We start from the raw sequence: 20,617 nt of genomic DNA on the forward strand, positions 1-20,617 counted from the left end.
CCCATTCCTATCATCCATCATCAAAATTTAATATTTAGGTAATTTTCATTTTCTAATACACTGCTGCATGGTTTCATTTTAGTCCTCCTAAATACACAGGAGAAAAAGCATGGGGTTAAGGAAAGAAATGAGAGCCACCAGGTCTGGGGTCCACAAGCAAAAGAACTAGAATTTCTTTCATAATGCCCATCTGTCCCTTACAAGTCCCCTTACAGGGGAGCCAATAATTTCAACCTGAGTCACTCACCAAGGGCCACTCTGCACTCACAACACTGGACAGACTACTGGGCTAATTTTTCTTATTGAAATGGTTTTCAAAATTTCCTAATTTTAGTTAGTTTATTTTACTTACAAATTTCTCTGGGGGGTTGTGTTCTTCGCACACACTGAAAAATAAGTCAGTTTCTCTTTTACCAAGGTTGATCTAAGTTTGCTCTCTGGCAGAAGTCTGATGACTCACAGAATTGTGGGGTGATCACTTTTTTTTAAGCTACACTTTCGTCTCAATTTTTTAAAAAGTGGATGTTACACTTTGTTTAGTACTAAGTCTAAGGTAAAAGTATAGCTGCATAATCAAACATTTAGAAGTTTAAATAGCTTGTCTTCACAGTGCCTTTTTCTCTTAGGTATGGGGATTGAGGAATACTCAGGTGACTTATTTTTCTGTTTCTTTTTTTTCCTCCACAATTACAACTAGAGTCCAAACACCAAGGAACATACAGGATATGGAGGAAATTCAAAAGGGAAATTGCATGCTAAATATTTGGCAAAGTCCCCTGAAGGTGTAAAAGAATAATCTTGTCACAGAAATAATGAATTTTTTTTGAGAGACAGAGAGTGTGATGGAGGGGGAGGGGCAGAGGGAGAGAAAGAGAATCTTAAGCACACTCCAGGCCCAGTGCAGAGCCCAATCTGGGGCTTGATCTCACAACCCTGAGATCATGATCTGAGCCGAAATCAGGAGTTGGATACTTACCTGTAGCTGAAGGCAGAGGCAGAGGCTTAACCTACTCAGCCACCCACATACCCCAGGAAATAATGAATTTTTAATGTTATCCATTCTCCTTTTCTTTTTTCCACCTGCTTTAAGAACTTTTCAAGACTAATATTTACCTTTCCATGTCCCCTAAAACCTCAAGATATATTACTTTGACAGCAATAATCAAGGGGGATTAGAACACATAACTTAATTAGTTATTTAAAAGACTGGAACAGGAGCTCCTGTGTGCCTCAGCCAGTTAAGCGGCTGCCTTCAGCTTGGGTCATGATCCTGGGGTCCTGGGATCGGTCCCATGTTGGGCTCCCTGCTCAGTGGGAGTCTGCTTCTCCCTCTTCCTCTGCTCGTCCCCACTTGTGCTCTATCTCTCTCTTAAATAAATGAATAAAACATTTTTAAAAATAAATAAAAGGGGCACTTGGGTGGCTCAGTAGATTAAGCCTCTGCCTTCGGCTCAGGTCATGATCTCAGGGTCCTGGGATCGAGCCCCATATCATGCTCTCTTCTCAGTGGGGAGCTGCTTCCCTCTCTCTCTCTGCCTGCCTCTCTGCCTACTTGTGATTTCTCTCTGTCAAATAAATAAAATCTTTAAAAAATAAATAAATAAAAGACTGGAACACAGTACAGTGTCACCCAAACACACTGACACCTTCTTGTTGGAATAATACATTAAATTCAACTCCTTAGTTTTACCCTATGGCGTTAACAAACATGATCATTCAAAATGTCAGAACATTAACATTTTATTTTTATGATTTTTTTAAAAGCATGAGATTAAAAACATATAATATGTGTACTTGACTGGTATTTTTAATTCCTTAATTCAAAGATTGAAGAAATATGTTTAACTACTTTATAAGTATTATTTTTTAGCATTCATGGGATTCCTGTTTTTTGTGTAGTTTTTTTTCTTGTTGTTGTTGTTTTGGTTTCTTGAGACAAATAAAATGACCTCAGTGACTGGAAGTGGAATTTTTTAAAAAGAGAAAAAAAAAGTAGCGAAGAATGTATTATAGTAACTGATGAGCCAAGAATACTTGGCCAATAGAGTTCTTGGTATTTAATGGTTAGTATTAGTATCTGTCTCAATTCTCTATAGTAATAATAGTAATAGTGGTCAACCCACTGGGAATGGGGGAAAAAAAAAGCCTGGTTTCTCTGGCTCATTATCAAAATTACAATGACTTCTGACAATACTAAAAGATTTTGTCTACTTGGGTCACAACAGAATTAGAAATGGAACAAATTCTCTACTCTAGAGCTCATTAAGAAGTTCATGGCTTTGAATCTGTAACGTTGTTTTTTTCTTTCTCTTGACACAATCTCTCTTCACACAGACATTTGATCTAGCTCTAATCCTAAGGACATGTATAAACACCCTAACAGAGAGGTTCTCAGACTTTCTCAGTTCACAACACTCTTAGTTTCTCAGCAATTGTTTAAGGCATGCCATTGGCCAAAAGAAATACTGAATAGTTCCAAATACTAAGTAGTTAAGTCCAAACTGTTGAATAAGGTTTTGTCACAACAGTTCAGTGCCTGCTGAGGACTACACAACTTCTCCCTTTGGAACAAAATCGGACACTGACTCCCCTCTATCCTATTCCATGATGATTTTTGTGCAGCACCTGCTTTTGATCACAGCAATTATCCAAAACTCAGTTTGGCAAAGTGATGGTATCACAGAGAGAAAAGTAATGACCTAAAGTTGAAACTGGGAAAGATGTCTAGCTATTGGTTCCCCATGTGACAGACAGATGTTTTGATGTCTCCCTTAATATATCCCAGGCAGCCATGTGAGTTCTTGTGGTGCCCCAGGGACCTCAGCACATGTTTTGAGAACCTTGGCCATGGTCTTGTTACTCTCACCCCACCGGTGATGGATGAGAACTCCTTAGTTGAGAAAATTCAGGAATAAGGGCAGAGATTATGTGGCCATAACACCTTTCCATGACCCATTCCCAACTTTTCCATGTTGAGATCATGTTACAGGATTCTCAAATGGTAAATTAAGATTAAGAAAGGAGATGGACTTATTGGTGTAATAAGATCTAAACTCTAGCTCAGCAGGGCTATAAACTTTTCATGCAGATCCTGGGAGGACTAGAACTTTTATAATACAACATATCTTTTTCTTCTTTCTTTCTTTCTTCCTCTCTCTTTCTTCCTTTCCTTTCTCTTTCTTTCTTCTTAGTGATTTTGCTTATTTATTTGAGAGAGAGAGGGAGAGAGAGCACAGGCAGTGGGAGGAACACAGGGAGAGCCAGACTCCTAGCTGAGCAAGGATCCCCATGTGGGGCTCGATCCCAGGACCCTGAGATCATGACCTGAGCCAAAGGCAGAAGTTAACCTACTAAGCCACCCAGGTGCCCCTTATTTTTATTTCTAGAGATCCCCTAGTAAGGCCAAGCAGGAATAATGTAACCTGTAACTGAAGAGATGAATAGACACATAAACAATCATCCTTCCTTTTTCAAACCCAGGACAAGAGGAAGTACAGCGTCCTTCTACTCAAGAAGTGAGGAAGAATGGCTAGGACTGAAGAACTCACATGAGGGGCTCAAGAGGTAGTGAGGGAGTTGCTAACTGCTGAAGAAAGGGTAGTAATTTGAGAAGTGGATGAGGGATAATGCCCATTACCTGAGAGAATGTCCACATGTGGCTAATCAGTGGAATGATCAATGCAGTCTTGAACTTCTGTAGGATGCTGGGGACTAATGAGCTAGACTGCCACGTGGGCCCCATTTTCTATGCTACGTCAAGTCTACTCACCTCCTTTTCATTGTCCATTCTGCACCTTTCCTCCCATCTTCTACATATATAAATATCTAAGTATGCATAAAGAGCTACATTCCTAGCCTCTGGATTTTCTATGTTAATGTTTATTCAGCAGAAGCAAGGGACTATAGGGCCTGTTATCCTGGTGACCTGAAAAACTTTTTAACTAAAGTGCTAAATTGGTTTGCCAGGCAGCTTGTCTTCAATAAACTCATAATTTTGTTTTTTAACTAAATTCTGTTGGTCTTGTCTCTGATAATTCTTATGCTAAACTTTCCAGAGTATCCATGTATTTGCAAATACAAACAACATTACTTACTGGAGGGAGTGCAACAAGAGAAGTAAGTGTCATTCAGAAGTTAAAACAATTTTAAATGCATTCTGAGGAAATTTAAGAGGGAAACAGCTGCATATATTTTATGTAATTATTCATTTACTCTGCGATTTCTTCGTGTTTCTTCATGACAGCATTTGGGCAACCTTCTGCTACGCAGTCATTTCTGTAGTTATAAAATACTTCTTACTAATAGTGGTAGTTTAAATTCGCTTTTCATGTATTTATATCTCCACTGTACTTATGCTAATACTTAAAATTTTCCTCTTTCTTATTATTCTTGCTATGGGGGACACACTGAAATAAACTAAGTGGCAGTCTTCCAAGCAGAAGTTCCAGAAATTTCTCTTTTGCCTTATATAAGCCAATTTTTTAGAAGCTAAGTTTAGCCTCATCCTATAGACTTGTATATATTTTCCAAGAGTCAGTCACGTATTTTTTATTGCGTCTTTGAAAAATTTGAGCTTTTATTTAATTTTATTCTTTTTTTTTAAAAGATTTTATTTATTTATTTGACAGACAGAAATCACAAGTAGGCAGAGAAGCAGGCAGAGAAAAGGAGGAAGCAGGATCCCCACTGAGCAGAGAGCCTGATGTGGGGCTCCATTCCAGGACCCTGGGATCATGACCTGAGCTGAAGGCAGAGGTTTAACGCACTGAGCCACCTAGGCACCCCTAATTTTATTCTTAAAATATAATTAAAAGCCAAATTTTCAAAATGTCAAATAATCCATTTGGTCAAAAGCATTTGGTCAACAGAGACTTCTACTCCTTTTTTTTTTTTTAATTAATTTATTTATTTATTCGACAGACAGAGATCACAAGTAAGGCAGAGAGGCAGGCAGAGAGAGAAGAGGAAGCAGGCTCCCTGCTGAGCAGAGAGCCTGATGTGGGGCTCCATCCCAGGACCTGGGATCATGACCTGAGCCAAAGGCAGAGGCTTTAACCCACTGAGCCACCCAGGTGCCCCAAGACTTCTATTTCTTAGCCGTTTGTGCTACAACAGTTCCCAGCACTTTGTTTATAATGGCATTACCAAGATAATGTTCTAGAAATGATCAAAATATTTGCCGTGCTTTTAAAAAAGTTTAAGCTCTAAGGACCTTGGATCTCTTAATTATAAAACAGAATGAAGTTCCTATCCATAGGACTATGCAAAATATCAAAGTATCAGATTGCAGATGTGGAAGTACTTGCCAAATGAAGGGTGACATACACAGCCAATGATGGTTATTATGCCCATTATTAGTCTTATTTTCTCCTGACGTCTCCACTGTTTAACTAGTATCTATTTATAGAAGAGAGGATGATGACATCCTGTCTATTAAGAAGCAATGATTTTCCATCTCACTTTCTCAATAAATTAAACAATTATATTTCAACTTAAATAGCATTTAAAAGTTCTCCAAAACATTTTATTCACATAAATAATCACTGACCTTCACTGGTACTATTTGTACTTGAGGTTTCTAAGGGGTATTCTCAATGGAAACGTTAACTGGAACAATAAATATAAAATCATCAAAAGTGATTAAGATATATGGTGATGTCATTCCCTGTAAAGGATAGTTGAATTACAGACACTGAATAATCTTCCTAGCATTATCAGGAACTAGGTGAGATAAGAAAATAGAAGTTTACATGTGGCCACGTGTGGAGTCAAATGAAGAGAAGGCATAATCCTTTATGTATAGAAGGTATGTGTACTATCAGATTAAAGACTAACATGGCAATTATTTATTCTATTCACCTTGCTTCTCAGAGAAACTTGATCTTCCTGGCAGAAAGTATGCTTTCCAGGAACATATAATCTTATTGATCCAATGTAAATACCCAGGGGGAATGAGAAAGCTGAACATGTCAAAACACTATTTTTCAAAAATTTATAGAGTTGTATCAAGGCTGATTAAATTTGTCATTCTTATGAATCCAATCAGATAAAGAAACTCTTGAATAGGTATAGGGAAAAAATAAGATCACCCTTGTAAGTTTGCTTTGGAAAGAAAATACCACTTAAATATGAAATAGAGACTTTTCATAAAATGCATGGAATATTTAATCTTTAATAGAGGGTCTAAGAGAAATAATCTATACACTGGTATCCAAGAATAAATTTACTAAAAGTTTAGAAAATAGATGACATCACTTGTCTATGACTTTCCCAAAATTAATCCCTTTACTTGAGCTCATGATGTCTATTCTTGTCAGCAGCTACAGTGCCTTATTTAATGTCCCCTCCTTGCCTTAGTTCATGTGTCCTGAATTCAAAGAAAAATTTCCTTGAACTTAATTCTCCCTGAAGCAGCATTAGTCCTCTCTCCCCCTTTAACTTGTCAACTTTGAAAAAGAAGCTTGCATCTGCTGATATCTCTGCTTTGAATTCACCCCTCAACCCAGTGGGCTTCTAGTTCTATTATCTTCACTTGCCTGTCAACCCAAACCTAGCAATTACATAAGATAACTGGTTCTTCTAATTTCTCCTCATCCTCTGGACAGTCATTTTTGCTCTCTGTTCTTGTCCTTTAACTGTAGTCTCACTTTCCATAGAGTTCTATCCTCATCAGGTAAAACCCAAATTCGTTATCCATTATCTGCCATCATGTTGTCCACTCTCTATCCTGTGTTCCTCATGTCAATGTCACCACTCACTTACATGTTCATGGTGAAAACTTCAGCATTCTTTTTGATTCTCCTACCCCTTGGCTCTCTGCCCCTCCCCCCAAGCACAAACCATTTTCTAAGCCTCCTGCCACCAGACCAATTTCATCCCACCTCCATTTCCTTCACCTGAGCCTGTATTATGTTTAGCCAAATTTTTTTCTACAGATTTCAAAATTATCTACTTGCCTATAGATCCTTCACTCTCGATAATCATTTAACAACAGGATAATCAGAAGCAACAAAAATAAGAATATGAGCATGACAAATCCCTGCTAAAAACCTCTGAGACTCTTGGGTCCCATAGACTGTATTCAAATCTTCTTTCTATCCTGCCACATTTCACTATTGACCTCAACCAGACTGTCACTATTTAAGTGAGCCATGATTTTCTAGGCCTCACATTATGCAAATGTTGTCCCTCTTAGTTGCCTTTCCCTGCCTGGCAAACCGTCCTTCTCCTCTCTCTGCTCCCATAATTTTGAGTGTGCCTCAAGGACGGTGCTCACCATTTTTTATTATAATGGTCTAAAAGGTCAGCCCTTCTACTATCTGCAGATTGGCAGCTTTGAATATAACATATTTGCTCACTAAGTTTACATTTTGTGTGAATGAGTAAATGAGTATCTCAAATTTAAAAGGTGAGAATACGGGACAAAAATAACATAGGACAGGGCCATTGGGAAAAGGGCCATTGTTTTGGGGTGAAGAAGAATGGACACCATTGCCCACATTATACACTGAGTTAATGATGGATATATACTAATAATGAGAATAAAAGTTGACTAGAAAATATAAATTCCCAGAAAGTATTTAAGTGCTACTGATCTGGAGCTCAACTCAGGTTGTAGCACCAGAGATACTGAACAGTATGTCATCTGGTGAAAGCTGATAGTTGAACCCATATAGAGAAGAGTTTTCCAAAGCACAGACTAGAGGTAAGGGACTATACTTTGGGGAAATATGTTGCAGGGTTACAAAAGATGCTGGAGAATGGGAGGTTTGTGAGCAGGAAGGAAGAGAGACTACACAGTGATGAAGGGCAGGAAATGAGATGTACCTTGTATTTCCTCTAATGACAAGCACCATTCCTTCTACCCAATGGGTGACTGAGAAATATTACTTAAATTAATGGATCTTCTGAGGTAAATAGGAATGGAAAATAGATTTCAGAATATCAAGGCAATACAACATGGTAAGGAACCAGAGACAACAGATGTAGATCTGTGGGATAGAGGCAGGAGGATGGGGAGACCCAGAACTGACTGAAGAAGTTTCATTGTCAAAAAGGCAGAGAAAAGCAAAAGTAGATTGAACATTTTTGGAAAGGTGGTCTAGATCTGTGCTTCATGAAAGGAAGGTGGTGAGACAAGTTAACTGAGATGAGAACCCCGTCTTGTAGTTTGCTTGTATCTCCTCCAGGGCCTCAAACAGAGATAGCTACAAAATTGGAGTTTAGTAACTCAGTATTTGAATGAAAATGCCTGCAGTTTAGTTGTTCATTCCTGAAAAAAATATACTATCATCATCTTAGTACTATTAATAAAATGACAACCAGAACCACAGCTTGCGAGAAATGGGTAAAATACAATTTCATTTCTAGAGCCTCATTTATACCTATTAGGCATATGTTGATCATCTGTTGGCAAACCAAGAATAACACTGGACCCTCAGGGACCCCAGACCATCTAATTCCTATATGATGAACTGCAACTTGTACTGAGTTTTTGAGATGGTGTCATGAAAGATGGTGTTATTGAACAAACGTCCAGATGCAAGAGGAGGAAAGTGGAGACAGAGACTATACAGGGGCAGAGTTACAAATAATAGCACAGCTACTGAGTAAGAGTACGTTCCTATTTAGGAGCCTCCAGAAATCAGAAAACTAATGAATACTACAGTAAACACAAAAATGGAGTGTTCTGAGAAAATGAGTTAACAATGCATTGTACAGGATCTGCAAACTTGCTTATCAGTTTTAATTATTCTCCAAGCTGTGCCATGTCTTAAATGACATTCAAATCTGCCCAATGTTTCCATGCTTGCCTTTAGTGATTAATATTCCAAAATTGGTTAAATTTTAGCAAAACCCTCCCAATATCTCTCAAGTGATATGGCAAACCAGTGCAAACATCTATACCATACATCACTGAGATATATTCAAGCTGCTATTCAGTCTACTATCATACAGTTTTCAACTGAGTTTGAAGCATTTTGAAATATCAGAAAATGTTCATGTAGCTAGGTAGCTACAATTCAGGTCCTGAATATAAGCTAATATTGTAAGTATAAATGTTTCCTTTAAAAATTTAATTCTCACTTTTCTCAGATATTGTATTCTCTGGGAAAATAAATGTTTCTTTTCAAGAGGGACAAGGTACTCAAGTTAAATCTACCATCTATCTTCAGCTTATGTAATTTTACTCACTGTTCTTTCAAACATAGAGAATGATGCAGTTAAAAAAATATCATTGGTTTTATTATGTCACCAACTGACCAGATAAATGTACCTGATTTTCTATAGAAGTTCCGTCTTCCTTTTGCTCATCATTATACTTACATATCACTGGCAATGGAGGAGTTCCGGGACATAGACTTTGGAGACAGGTCATAATCGCTGTCAGATCGATACAGAAAAGACTCGCGACGCTGACTGTGGACAAAGTTTGCTTGGAGAATTAGCCCGGATCCTGGGCTGGTCATGGGATCCAAGGGACTCCGTCCCGCAGATGTGCCATTGTCCACATCAAAACTGTAAAAAGAAGGAGAAGGAATAACATTGCTATGAATGCTTGCTTGCAGATACTATAGTAAAGGGAGATTTCAGTTCAGGAAGTCAAAGTGGGAACATTGACAGCTGATAGCCACTATTAAGAAATGATAATAATAAAACACACAAAAGTTAAAAAAAAAAAAGACGACACATGACTTCATATTCTTGTCTTCAGTTTAGGGTACTTTTGTTTATCAAGGTACTTTTGTTTATATTGTGTCTCTCTAAACTTGAGTTTAAAAGGAACCACTGTGCAAAGAATAGTTCTACTACATACTACTAAAGAATCATTCTACTTAGAATAGTTCTACTAAATTTCTTCTAGGAAAAGAACAAATACATAGTAATCCTGTAACGATTTGGGTTCAATTCATCAAGTTGCCATTATACGCCTAACATTATCACTTCCCGAAACCTGGGCTCTCTCCCCTTCCCACCTACACCCATCCAAACATGAATTTATGCTGGATTCATTTCCCTCCATCCCCAAATCCAATATATTAAGTTCAGGATTTCATCAACTCCTACCTACATTATTATAGAGCCTTTAAGTTAGTCTCTTGAATCCATTTTCCAGTCTGTACCTCATGGAGAGTATTCCTAAAGTTTAAATCTTACCATGATCTTTCTCAGCTCAAAACCCTTCAGTAGTTCACTATTGTGCTCAGGATAAAGTCCGAATTTCTTGGGTAGACTGACAGAGTCTGAACTTTCCATTTTCAGCTATAACAACCATATTCCCAACCTCAACTTGCAACCTTTTTCCATCAGCCACTTTATGTTCCACTTAATGAACCACGACCTCCTCGTCTCAATCAGGCCATCAGTACCTAACAATGTCCTCATTGTTGCTCATCCTTGAAGACTCTACCTGAAATGCTGCACTGATGCCCCATACCTTTATGAGATGCCTTTCTCTATGCTCCCAAGACAACTTCCCTCTCCTCGCATTTTCAACAAACTGAAAATGTGTACCACTTGGTCTCTATTCTTAGACTGTGAGTTCTCTGAGAATGGAGACTCTGGGTGTTCTTAGCACTTCACATGGCAACTCAGAAATCTTTACTAAGCAGTTCGCGTAGGTGACTGAATAACTAGAAGACATTGTGCTGGGCAATACAGACTTTAGAAGTGGGAAAGACAAACTCACAAATGCACAGTTCTTAATGTCATAGTCCTTATAATTAAGATAAACTTTCTACAGAGAGCTTTTCTAGTCATATATCAACCAGTATTAATGTCAAGTCACATGTGTTCTTATGAGAGGACTATAAAAGCTCAGATAGCTCAGTAAGTATGTGGTTTAAAAATTTGTTGAACAAATAAATAAATGATTTCAAGTTTAGTTGTTATCAATGTTTTTCCCATTACAAACTTTATGTAAACTATTAACTAATTTAAAAACATTCTTTTATTTTCTCCATTGGAGTTATTAATAAATAGTATTATGACTCCAAGATTGGAGGCCAATGTAGAAGTGAAGGGTTTGATGTTTCATAAATCACCTGTGAGTCTATACTAAATAAAAAACACGGACTCCAATTTAATCCATCTAGTTAAAAAAAAAAAAAGGAAAAGAAAAATTCATATTCTAACTCCAAATTAATCCATCTAATAAAAAAAAAAGAAAGAAAAACTCATATTCTAACTTGGCCATTCATAAATTTTCCAATTTAAATTTTTTGAAGGATTGCACCACTTTATAGATGTATTTATTTGGTCACCAAAGACAATGAGAGGTTTTTGAGTTGAATAGACTTGTTTTATAGACAGGATACCAGCTCCTAGAAAAGTTAACTGGGGACACCTGGGTGGCTCAGTCAGTTAAGGGTCTTCCTTGGGTAGGGTCCTGGGATCAAGTGCCACACTCAGCAGGGAGCCTGCTTCTCCCTTCTCTTCTCTGCTTGTGCCTTCTCTCACTATCTCTGTTTCTCTCTCTCTCAAACAAAAAAAATAAAATGTTAAAAAAAAAAAGTTAATTGGCCAAAGTTACTGAGCTAACGAGATTTAGTCATCTACTGTTCCTGAAGCTTTTCCAGCTCTAATGAATAATTAGTAAACCATAGGGGCACCTGGGTGGCTCAGTGGGTTAAAGCCTCTGCCTTCGGCTCAGGTCATGATCTCAGGGTCCTGGGGTTGAGCCCTGCATCAGGGTCTCTGCTCAGCAGGGAGCCTGCTTCCTCCTCTCTGCCTGCCTCTCTGCCTACTTGTGATCTCTGTCAAATAAATAAGTAAAATCTTAAAAAATAATAATAATTATTTTGTCCCCAAGCAGGGGACATCTGTTTCCCTGGACAAGGAATTTCATGCATGTGGGACTTTGGGCATTCTTGAGGAAGGCCAGAGGGAGGAAAGGATGTCCGATCACAAGAGATTTATTCAGGACCTCAGGCAAGCTCTTCTTGGATATGCTTAACTAAATAAGCACTTATTAAGCACCTCTAATGAGCACACTGAGATAAAAAAATAAAGGTGATAAGATCAATCCAAGCTGGGTTTAATCCAGACTTCTAAGAAGCTTTCATATAATAGTAGTATTTTTTTAAAGATTTTATTTATTTGACACAGAGAGAGAGATCACAAGTAGGCAGAGGAGCAGACAGAGAGAGGGGGAAGCAAGCTCCCCTCTGAGCAGAGAGCCCGATGTGGGGCTCGATCCCAGGACCCTGAGATGATGACCCGAGCTGAAGGCAGAGGCTTTAACCTGCTGAGCCACCCAGGCGCCCCTAAGAGTATTTTAAGAGGGCTTTTGAAGGCATTTAGTATTCAACTGAAAGACACTAAAGTCCTTTAAATAGGAAGAGAAAAAGGGGAGATTTCTTCTCTGGGGACACAGTCATTGCAGCTTTTCAGTATGCGAAGGACGTAATGTGAACGCAAAAGAACGTTTATGTCTATTTCCCTTCAGATGCTTTTACTGTTTTAAAGTAAAATATATTTCACTGCTATCCATAAGTAGAAATATAAGAGATACAGGAGTGACTCCTGGTTTAGTTTTTCTCAGTTCAACTGAATAATACCAATACCATCTCCCAAATCAGTAAATTCTTTTACTATTACAATTTTTCCAATTAAGTTAAGCAACTTCTCAAACTTTTCATTGTAAGTTTTGGGAAAAAATAGTGCTAAGTATCTTAAAATATTTAATAGTCTTTATAATAGTGCTACTTATTAAAACCAAAAATTTATTAATAAGTCAATAAAATGCTTGGTATGGGATATTATAGGGGCTTTGTTCTTTTTCTATGTAAGATGTAATATAATATTTTGTCCACTAGATGGAGACTACCACCTTAAGGAACATCTACTGTAAATAAAGGCCCAAACTATTTTTTATACTCATGAAAACAACCCCATAACGATTATACCCTCACAATAAAACCTCACAATCTGTAGGAAGTGATTATCAAAGGTTGGTACAATTATATTAAGTAGTAAGTATTAGTATTAGTTTTACAGATTGAGAATGATAAATGTCTGGTGTTTTATCATTTATTTTTATTTAAAACAAAACAAAACCAAAAAAACTTGAGATGCTCTTTTGTTCAAAAATTAGAACTAAGGAGCTTCCTTGAGGAAGTCAGGTTTGGGACAAATCAAGGCAGTACTGCTTCTCTCAGTGAATAGTAAATTAACTGGGAGTTAATTTAGGCTGAAAATATAGGTGGGTTCACATAAAATACTTATTTTTCAAACACAACTTTATAAACAGTCCATGTCAAGTCGTTATTAATTAAACAAGAAGGCAGTGAAGTTTAACCCTAACCTTAGATACTTGAACCAAAGAGACCAACCCTGAACTTCCTAAGTATACTCTTTGGCAAACATTTTCATGTAACGAATCTTCTCGTGACTCACGGCCAAAGAGATAGAGTCTAAGTAAAAGATTAGCAGAAGCTTGGGAAAGTAATGGAAGAATTGGGGAGAATAATAATGATGATGGTGGTAACAGTAATCATAATGATAATGATGACAGTAAAACTTCTGGAACACTTTCCATGAGCCAGATCTTGTGCTCTGTGCCTTACATACATTACCTCATCGAATCCCCTCAATAACCCTCTGAAATAGGCATTATATTTTCCACTTGACAAGTGAATAATCTAAATCACGGAGTAGTGGTTCCATGTAAAATAAGTGTTCAAGGCTATGCAGTTTGCAGGTAGGTTTTAAACTCAAGCTGTCTTGATTCCAGAGTCTGGGAGAATGATCACCGTGTCTGTCTCTACTGCAAAGCCACCTACTAACCATTAGAAAAGTACAAGAGTATCTTTTAGCTTCCTCCCCTCGATGGAACTTCAAATGTTAACTAGTTGAAAGGATCATTCATATATAAGTATCATTAACTTACAGATCTTGCATGTCAAGCCTAATTCTGAGACTCTGCCTTTATGAGTCCCCACATTTTGGAATTTGCCACCTTTCCTATTTTTCCGGTTATGAAGACAACAGTAAGGTGTAAAAGAATGTCTGCTTTAAGCCATCTGATGGACTTCTTTATAGAGCTCAAGAGTTCATTTGGAATAAGGGCAGTCGGTGGGTCTGCGGAAGGTCTTAGCAAATGGAACTAAGCGAGATGCTCTATTATTCTACATGTTTGCTGTCCTTCATGCAGTTCAAGGATGCATATATTCCCTAATGGAGCTGGCTTTCACCCAGAAGGCATCTGTGGAGAAACACCGATGCAGTTGTGGATGGCGCCCCATGAAGGAGCAGGAAAAGTGATGATCAGGTGGCCTCCCACTATCGAACTGTTAAGGGCCACGTGTACTAGCACTACTCAGACCACTTCCTCCACAGGCCCGTCCTTTTTTGTGGTCCTCATTCCACACAGAAACCAAACAGATAACAGACAAACCAACCAATCAACCCAACTGTTCCCTATCTCTCCACACTGTCCCCTGTGGGTGGAATGACTTATCCTGACCCACCTTCCCTTCAGTTTCCTCCACTGCTACCACAGATCAGGGTCTCCTGATCTTGCAATTATTTGCCTGGAGTCATTTCCCATCTTTTGTCCTGATATTCAATCCTGCTTCTGGTTGAGACATTCTGCCTCTCTTCTTGGTCATGATTTGGGCTTTCCTCTGAGCCATGGTTCTGCTATTGTGCTGGGTAAGCAGCTCACCTCACGTAGCCTGACCCTCAGGACCTTGCATCTCTAGGCTGGAGCCTGAAGGAGGTTGAGAAACATGAAGACTCCAGGGGAGAAACTGCTGGAAGCCCCTATCAACAGATGTCCCATTATCAAAGCATCTGTGAAGCTCTCCCACGGGAAGAACCCAGAGAGAACTAGCAGCTGCTGAAAGCTGTATGCTGGTGGGAACCCTGGAAGTCCCCATTAATGCCAGGAGCATCTGAGAGCTGCCTCTGTCGCTGTGTATTAAGAACACTGGTGTGTTGATGATAAAGATTTTCCTGCTCCCTGCTGGGGGTAAGGAGAGAGCAAAAATGTTCCTGTTAAAACATTCACTTGGGAGAGCGAAAAAGTGGGTTAAATTTCAAATCCTGGTTCTGCCACTTTCTGGTTGCATGCTCTTGGGCAAGTTACTGTACCTCTCTAAGCCCCCAGTTCTGATAAGAATAATTCCAGTGCCCAGCTCCAGGGCGGCGAAAGAGATTAGAAGAGAAAACGTTTGGAAAGCATAGCACATTGCCTGGTGGTAGGACCTTCCCAGTATTTAGCAGCTCTTGTCATTTTTATTGTTATTGCCCTTTATCGTTGAGGGGGACTTTCCTTCTAGGTCATTCTCTGTGCCTGAACACACTGCTTTGGGAAGAACCTAAAGGAAGAGACAAGAGAAGAAGGGAACCGGGAGGGTGGGGCAGCCAAACCACCTGAATCAAACACAAGGAAGCAGTGAGGTGAGAAACTGGGCAGCCAGATCCCTCCTCCAGCTTTAGCTGCTGTTGTCTCCACCCAACTCCATGATTCCAGTGTGATAACATCTGGGGAGAGGGTGGAGACAGCTGATTTTTGTCAAGATATTCCTCACTGAGGAGAAAGCACCATTTCCTGCTAGGAACTATGGAGGGCATGAGGTTCCAACAACCTGGGTGGGGTTCCAGACGAATATAATGAGACTATAATGAGCAGAAATAGTCCTTCAGACCTCAGGCCTCCAGCCACTGGGTATACTTGGGGGACCTCGAATCACAAAGACATTACTGTTTTCTTCCTATGCCAGACTCTCCCATGTATACTGCAGCCCATGCTGTTGGCTCTACACTGGAATCCAATCCACTTGCAGGGGGCAAGGGGAGGGTGGGGAGGGAGGCCGCCGGGGTTGGTTCATCTTCAAGCTCAATGTCACTGTAACCGGAGCTGGATAAGCAGTTTAAAATATTTTTTCTCTTTATGATAAATATTTTATCCATTATTATCAATACCAAAAGACTATGAAAACTGTTTCCAATTATTGCCAGAGGTATTTCCCATTTGAGATCTCCCTACAGGTCAAAGAGCTTCTTTGGAGTAAAGAAATCCCCCTTCTGAAAATTCCCCATTTTAATATTTACTTAGCTCAGATTATCTATGGAAATGAGTCTGTAGCAAAAAGCCCTCTTTTCCAATCAATCAAAGACCGCATCTCAAATTTAAATAGGACACCCTGGCAGGACATAGTATTTGGCCACTGTGGTGGATTATCCAGTTAAAGGATGGTATGCATTGCTAGTTTGCCTCACACTTATATTTGCGCGAAGGAATAGCATTTAAGAAAGGAACATTTCACCCTTTGTTTTCACAGATCATTTTTTATAAACAAAAGCTTGGCGCAAAGGTGAAAGGTGTATGGTTATTTATGAGTAAAAATATCAAGTGATCTCTGGAAATACACATCATTTGTTTATGACTTGTCAATGACACCCCCAAGTGACACAGGACAATAAAAAAGATTCCAGATGAAAATGACAGCATACATTTAATGTTTGGACTGGAAGCCAGAAGGGACAAGCTGGATTTGGACAGTAGATTTTTGCTGAAAGGGATGGCAAAAGGTCAAGTTTTCTGGAAAATGTTTGTTGCTTTTAACATTTTTAAAAAATCCAAACCAAGAATTGTTTTTACTTGAGGTTTATAGGAGATTTTTTAATGATCATTTTAAAGGAATCTCTTCTTAAACGAGTTTCTGCTTAGCCAAGGATCTCGAACAGGTCCTCAAGTGGAAGCAGGGGGCAGTGTGAATCAGAGGCAAAACCTGCAGGTATGGGCTGAGCCCTCTGTTGGCAGCAATTCTCTACAAATAACAAACAGTCCAAGTCATAAATACAGATTTAACCTGATAGACGGCTGATAACGGGGCACGTCCACTTTCATTGTTGTCAGTGGCCCTGAATTTATATTTAAAAAGTTATTCAGGCTTCTCTGTGATTGTGAGTAAAACAAGTAAGCGTGCACATGTTTCCCCTGCCACCCGTTTTCATTTGCTGATCTCACATGGAAAAGTATGGAGGGGACCAGGAAAGCAGAGAAGACCTGAGCATCAGAGGCAGTCCTGCCAAGTTTTACTTTCCTTGCATTGCCCGTAATGGGTCACTGTCAACCTGCAGCTCTCTGAGACCACTTCTAAGCTGTGATTTTTCCAAAATGCACTTTTCCTCAAACTCGGCTTTGGCAAGCACAAGCCCAAAGAGGAACAGTGTCATGTTAACTAGGTGGAAGTGAGGGGGGGTCTGTATTTATTTTTCTCTGATTCAGAGCAACCAAGACCGCTTTGATAAGCCCACAGCGCAACACTATTTTTTAATAGCGTGCCCTTTACTTCTACCACACACGCACTTATTCTCTGTGCAGCAGACAGAGGGATACTGCTAACATGTCCTCAGATCCTTGCAACCGAGCTTGCCATTCTCTAGCAGCTTCCTATTTTATTAATAGTAACTACTATGTCCTCACAATGGCTCATGGCATTCTAGGAGAGATCTGGCTCCCTGAGGCCTCTCTAATCTTATCCTGTATCTCGTTCCCCTTGCTCCCTCTGCCTCAATCTCTTAGCTGCCTGACTTCTTTGAACACATCTGAGCAGCCCGTCCTCAGGGCCTTTGCACTTGGGGTTCCCTCTGCCTCCAATATTCTCTACCCAGACACCTGCTCAATGTCACCTTCATGAAGAGATATTTCTGGGCTACTCTATTTACAATTGTCACCCTAATCTCCTAGCCTTTTCTAGCCTCCTAGTGGGAGGAACCATGGTGCACTGTTGGTGGGAATATCAACTGGTGTTGCCACGATGGAAAACAGCTTGGAGGTTCCTAAAGAAATTAAAAATGGAACTACCATAAGTGATCCAGCATTCCCACTTCTGGGTATAGATCCAAAGGAAATGAAATCACTATTTTGAAGAGATCCCTGTGCCCCTACGTTCACTGAAGCATTATTTATAATAGTCAAATCATATAAACAACCAAAGTGTCTATCAACCATGAATGGATAAAACAATGGAATATTATTCAGCTATAAAAAAGGAGGAAATCCTGCCCTTTACAACAATATGGATGAAATTTGAGGGCATTATGTTAAGTGAAATAAATCAGAAAGAAAGAGTGAAATACTATATGATCACATATGTGGACTCTTAAAAAACAAAACAAAACAAAGAGAACAAAAAACATGTCATAGATATAGAGAACACACTGGTAGTTGCCAAGGGCAGAGGGAAGGTAGGGGAAATAGTGAAGGTGGTCAAAAGCTACAAACTTCCAGTTATAAGATGAGAAAGTGCAGGATTGTAATGTACAACATAGTGACTATAAATGTTAATACTGTATTAAATATTAGAAGATTGTTAAGAGTAAATTTTAGAAGCTCTCAGCATACACACACGCACACATAATAAATTGTTACTATGTGAAGTAATAAATGTGCTAACTAACCTTATGTTGGTAATAGTTTTATATATAAAAAAGTAGTAAATATATATAAAATCATTGTACTGTAAAACTTAAACATACACAATGTTTTATGTGAATGTAATGCTGGAAAAAAATTAAATTGTTTCCAGCTCAGTAATGCTGGAAAAAAATTAAATTTCCAGAAAAAAAAAGTTCCTATTCTAATCTGCTAGCCTTTTCTAGCTTCTTTCTCTTTTTTTTTTCTCTATAGAATTTATCAGGCTCTGATAAGCTTTATTTACTTAGTTTGTTTATCTTATTCTCCCCATTAGAATGTAACCTCTATAAAGGCAAAGTTTTTATCTACTTCGGTCATTAATGGATCTCCAGTACCTAAAATAATGTCTGGCACATAGTACTTGCTCAAGAAATATCTGTATTATGAAATGCATTAATATCTTTAGATCCAACACTATTCATCATATCCTCATTATTTATCATGGTTATCTATGTGGTTCTCTTCAAATGGACTTTTATTTTTATCTTTGGCCAGGAATCAGTCTCTTTTTAAAAGAAAGAATCCGGGGCACCTAGGTGGCTCATGGGTTAAGCCTCTGCCTTCTGGTCATGATCTCAGAGTCCTGGGGTCAAGCCTGCAAAAGGCTCTCTGATCAGCAGGGAGCCTACTTCCCCACCCCCTCTGCCTGCCTCTCTGCCTACATGTGATCTCTCTGTCAAATAAATAAAACCTTTAAAAAAAAAGAAAGAAAGAAAGAATTCTACCAATCAATGTGATTGATTAGTTCTCTTGAAGAAATTATCTGTAAAGGCATTTAAAAGGCTAGGGTGTCAGAAAGCATTTTATTTTATTTATTTATTTAATATTTTATTTATATGAGAGAGAGAGAGCAAGAGCCTGGAGGGGGCGGTGGCTGGTGGCAGGGCAGAGGGAGAGGGAGAAGAAATAGATTCCCTGCTGAGCAGGGAGCCTGACATGGGGTTTGATCCCAGGACCCCAAGATCAAGACCTGAGCCGAAGGCAGACGCTTAACCAACTGAGCCAACCATGCACCCCCAAAAGGCATTTTAATATGAGTTATATCAAATATCTTTCTGTCTGACCATCAATGCAGCCATAGAGTCAGGAGCAGGATCCAGGTTTTGTGGTACATGAAAGTTATAACGTTTTGAGAGTCTGCCTTGAAAAAAATAATACCAAAAAAAAATTTTCCTTTCGCAAATTTTACAGAACCTATTACTATGTAAAGCTCCAATACCCCTCCCTTCCAAAACCCAGAAAGGACCCAGCCAGTGAGCGGCTCAGAGCTTAATGTCCATTAGTTTCCCAGCTGATATTCAATCGAGGCAATGATAGAGCAGGAGAGGACAGGAAAACAACAGAACGACTGAAATGGGAAATGTAGTACCGTATTTTTTTCATAAAAGATGAGTTATTCTAGAGGTTATTTTTTCTTCATCCTCTTTTCCTATTTATTTATTGATGTAATTATTGCTCAAATTTTCAAAGCTTACTCCTATTTTTCAGAATCTTTCTTGCTACTTGCACATGTGCATTTTCCCAGATGAGTGATTATCAGCTGTCCTGAGGGAGTCGGGAGTGATTCCACCAGGCAGGGTATGAGAATCACTTTGAAGGTTTGAAGAGGATGTTCTTTAAACCATACCTGTCTCACAGACAGTATGATTATCTTTTTGAGGGGTGGGCTTTTAAAATGGAGTTTAGTCTCATTCTTAGCTATTCATGTATTTAGACTTATCAAAAATTAATTTGCAAATATGAATCCTTTGTGAAAATACTTATCATTTAAAATACAATATGTGAAGTACATTAAGTCTCGGCAAGATTATAACTGAAAACAAAAACTATAATAGTTCTACTAGAATTGCCTTTAAAAACACAACCTAAATCTGATTTTTTTCCAGTAATGGATACAAAAACTCAGACACCATGTTTTTCTCTGGGTCTGGACTCTCCCTCAAACAGGTCAGGAAACAATTTACCAGCCATACTATTAAATCTATTTTGGAGAAGTGATATTACTCCATTTCCAACCTCAATGATCCAAACAGATGGATTTTTCCACTTTGATGGGGGTAGAAGAGAACAGAGAAGGGATTCAGAGAGCTGTGGGACCTGAATTTGACATCATTGCTTCTATTCTACCAGGGTAAAGTAATTATAGGAATATTACCCTATCATGGTCATAAACAAGCACTCTCTTCT

General features: G+C 38.8%; 1 protein-coding gene across 5 annotated transcripts in view; it reads right to left on the reverse strand.

The window, feature by feature from the left end:
* Nucleotides 1–20,617, reverse strand: part of PDE4D (phosphodiesterase 4D) — a 785,924-nt gene that overhangs the window by 246,656 nt on the left and 518,651 nt on the right. For all 5 annotated transcript variants that reach the window (XR_009353968.1, XM_059175042.1, XM_059175044.1 and 2 more), the window contains exon 2: nt 9,328–9,519. Coding sequence is in view for 4 of the 5 variants with exons in the window: in XM_059175042.1 (XP_059031025.1) it covers nt 9,328–9,519 (192 nt within the window). In the remaining variant the exon portion in view is untranslated. The remainder of the gene's footprint in view (nt 1–9,327; nt 9,520–20,617) is intronic.

The sequence above is a fragment of the Mustela lutreola genome, chromosome 5 (assembly GCF_030435805.1).
Source record: "Mustela lutreola isolate mMusLut2 chromosome 5, mMusLut2.pri, whole genome shotgun sequence".
Lineage (NCBI taxonomy): Eukaryota > Metazoa > Chordata > Mammalia > Carnivora > Mustelidae > Mustela > Mustela lutreola.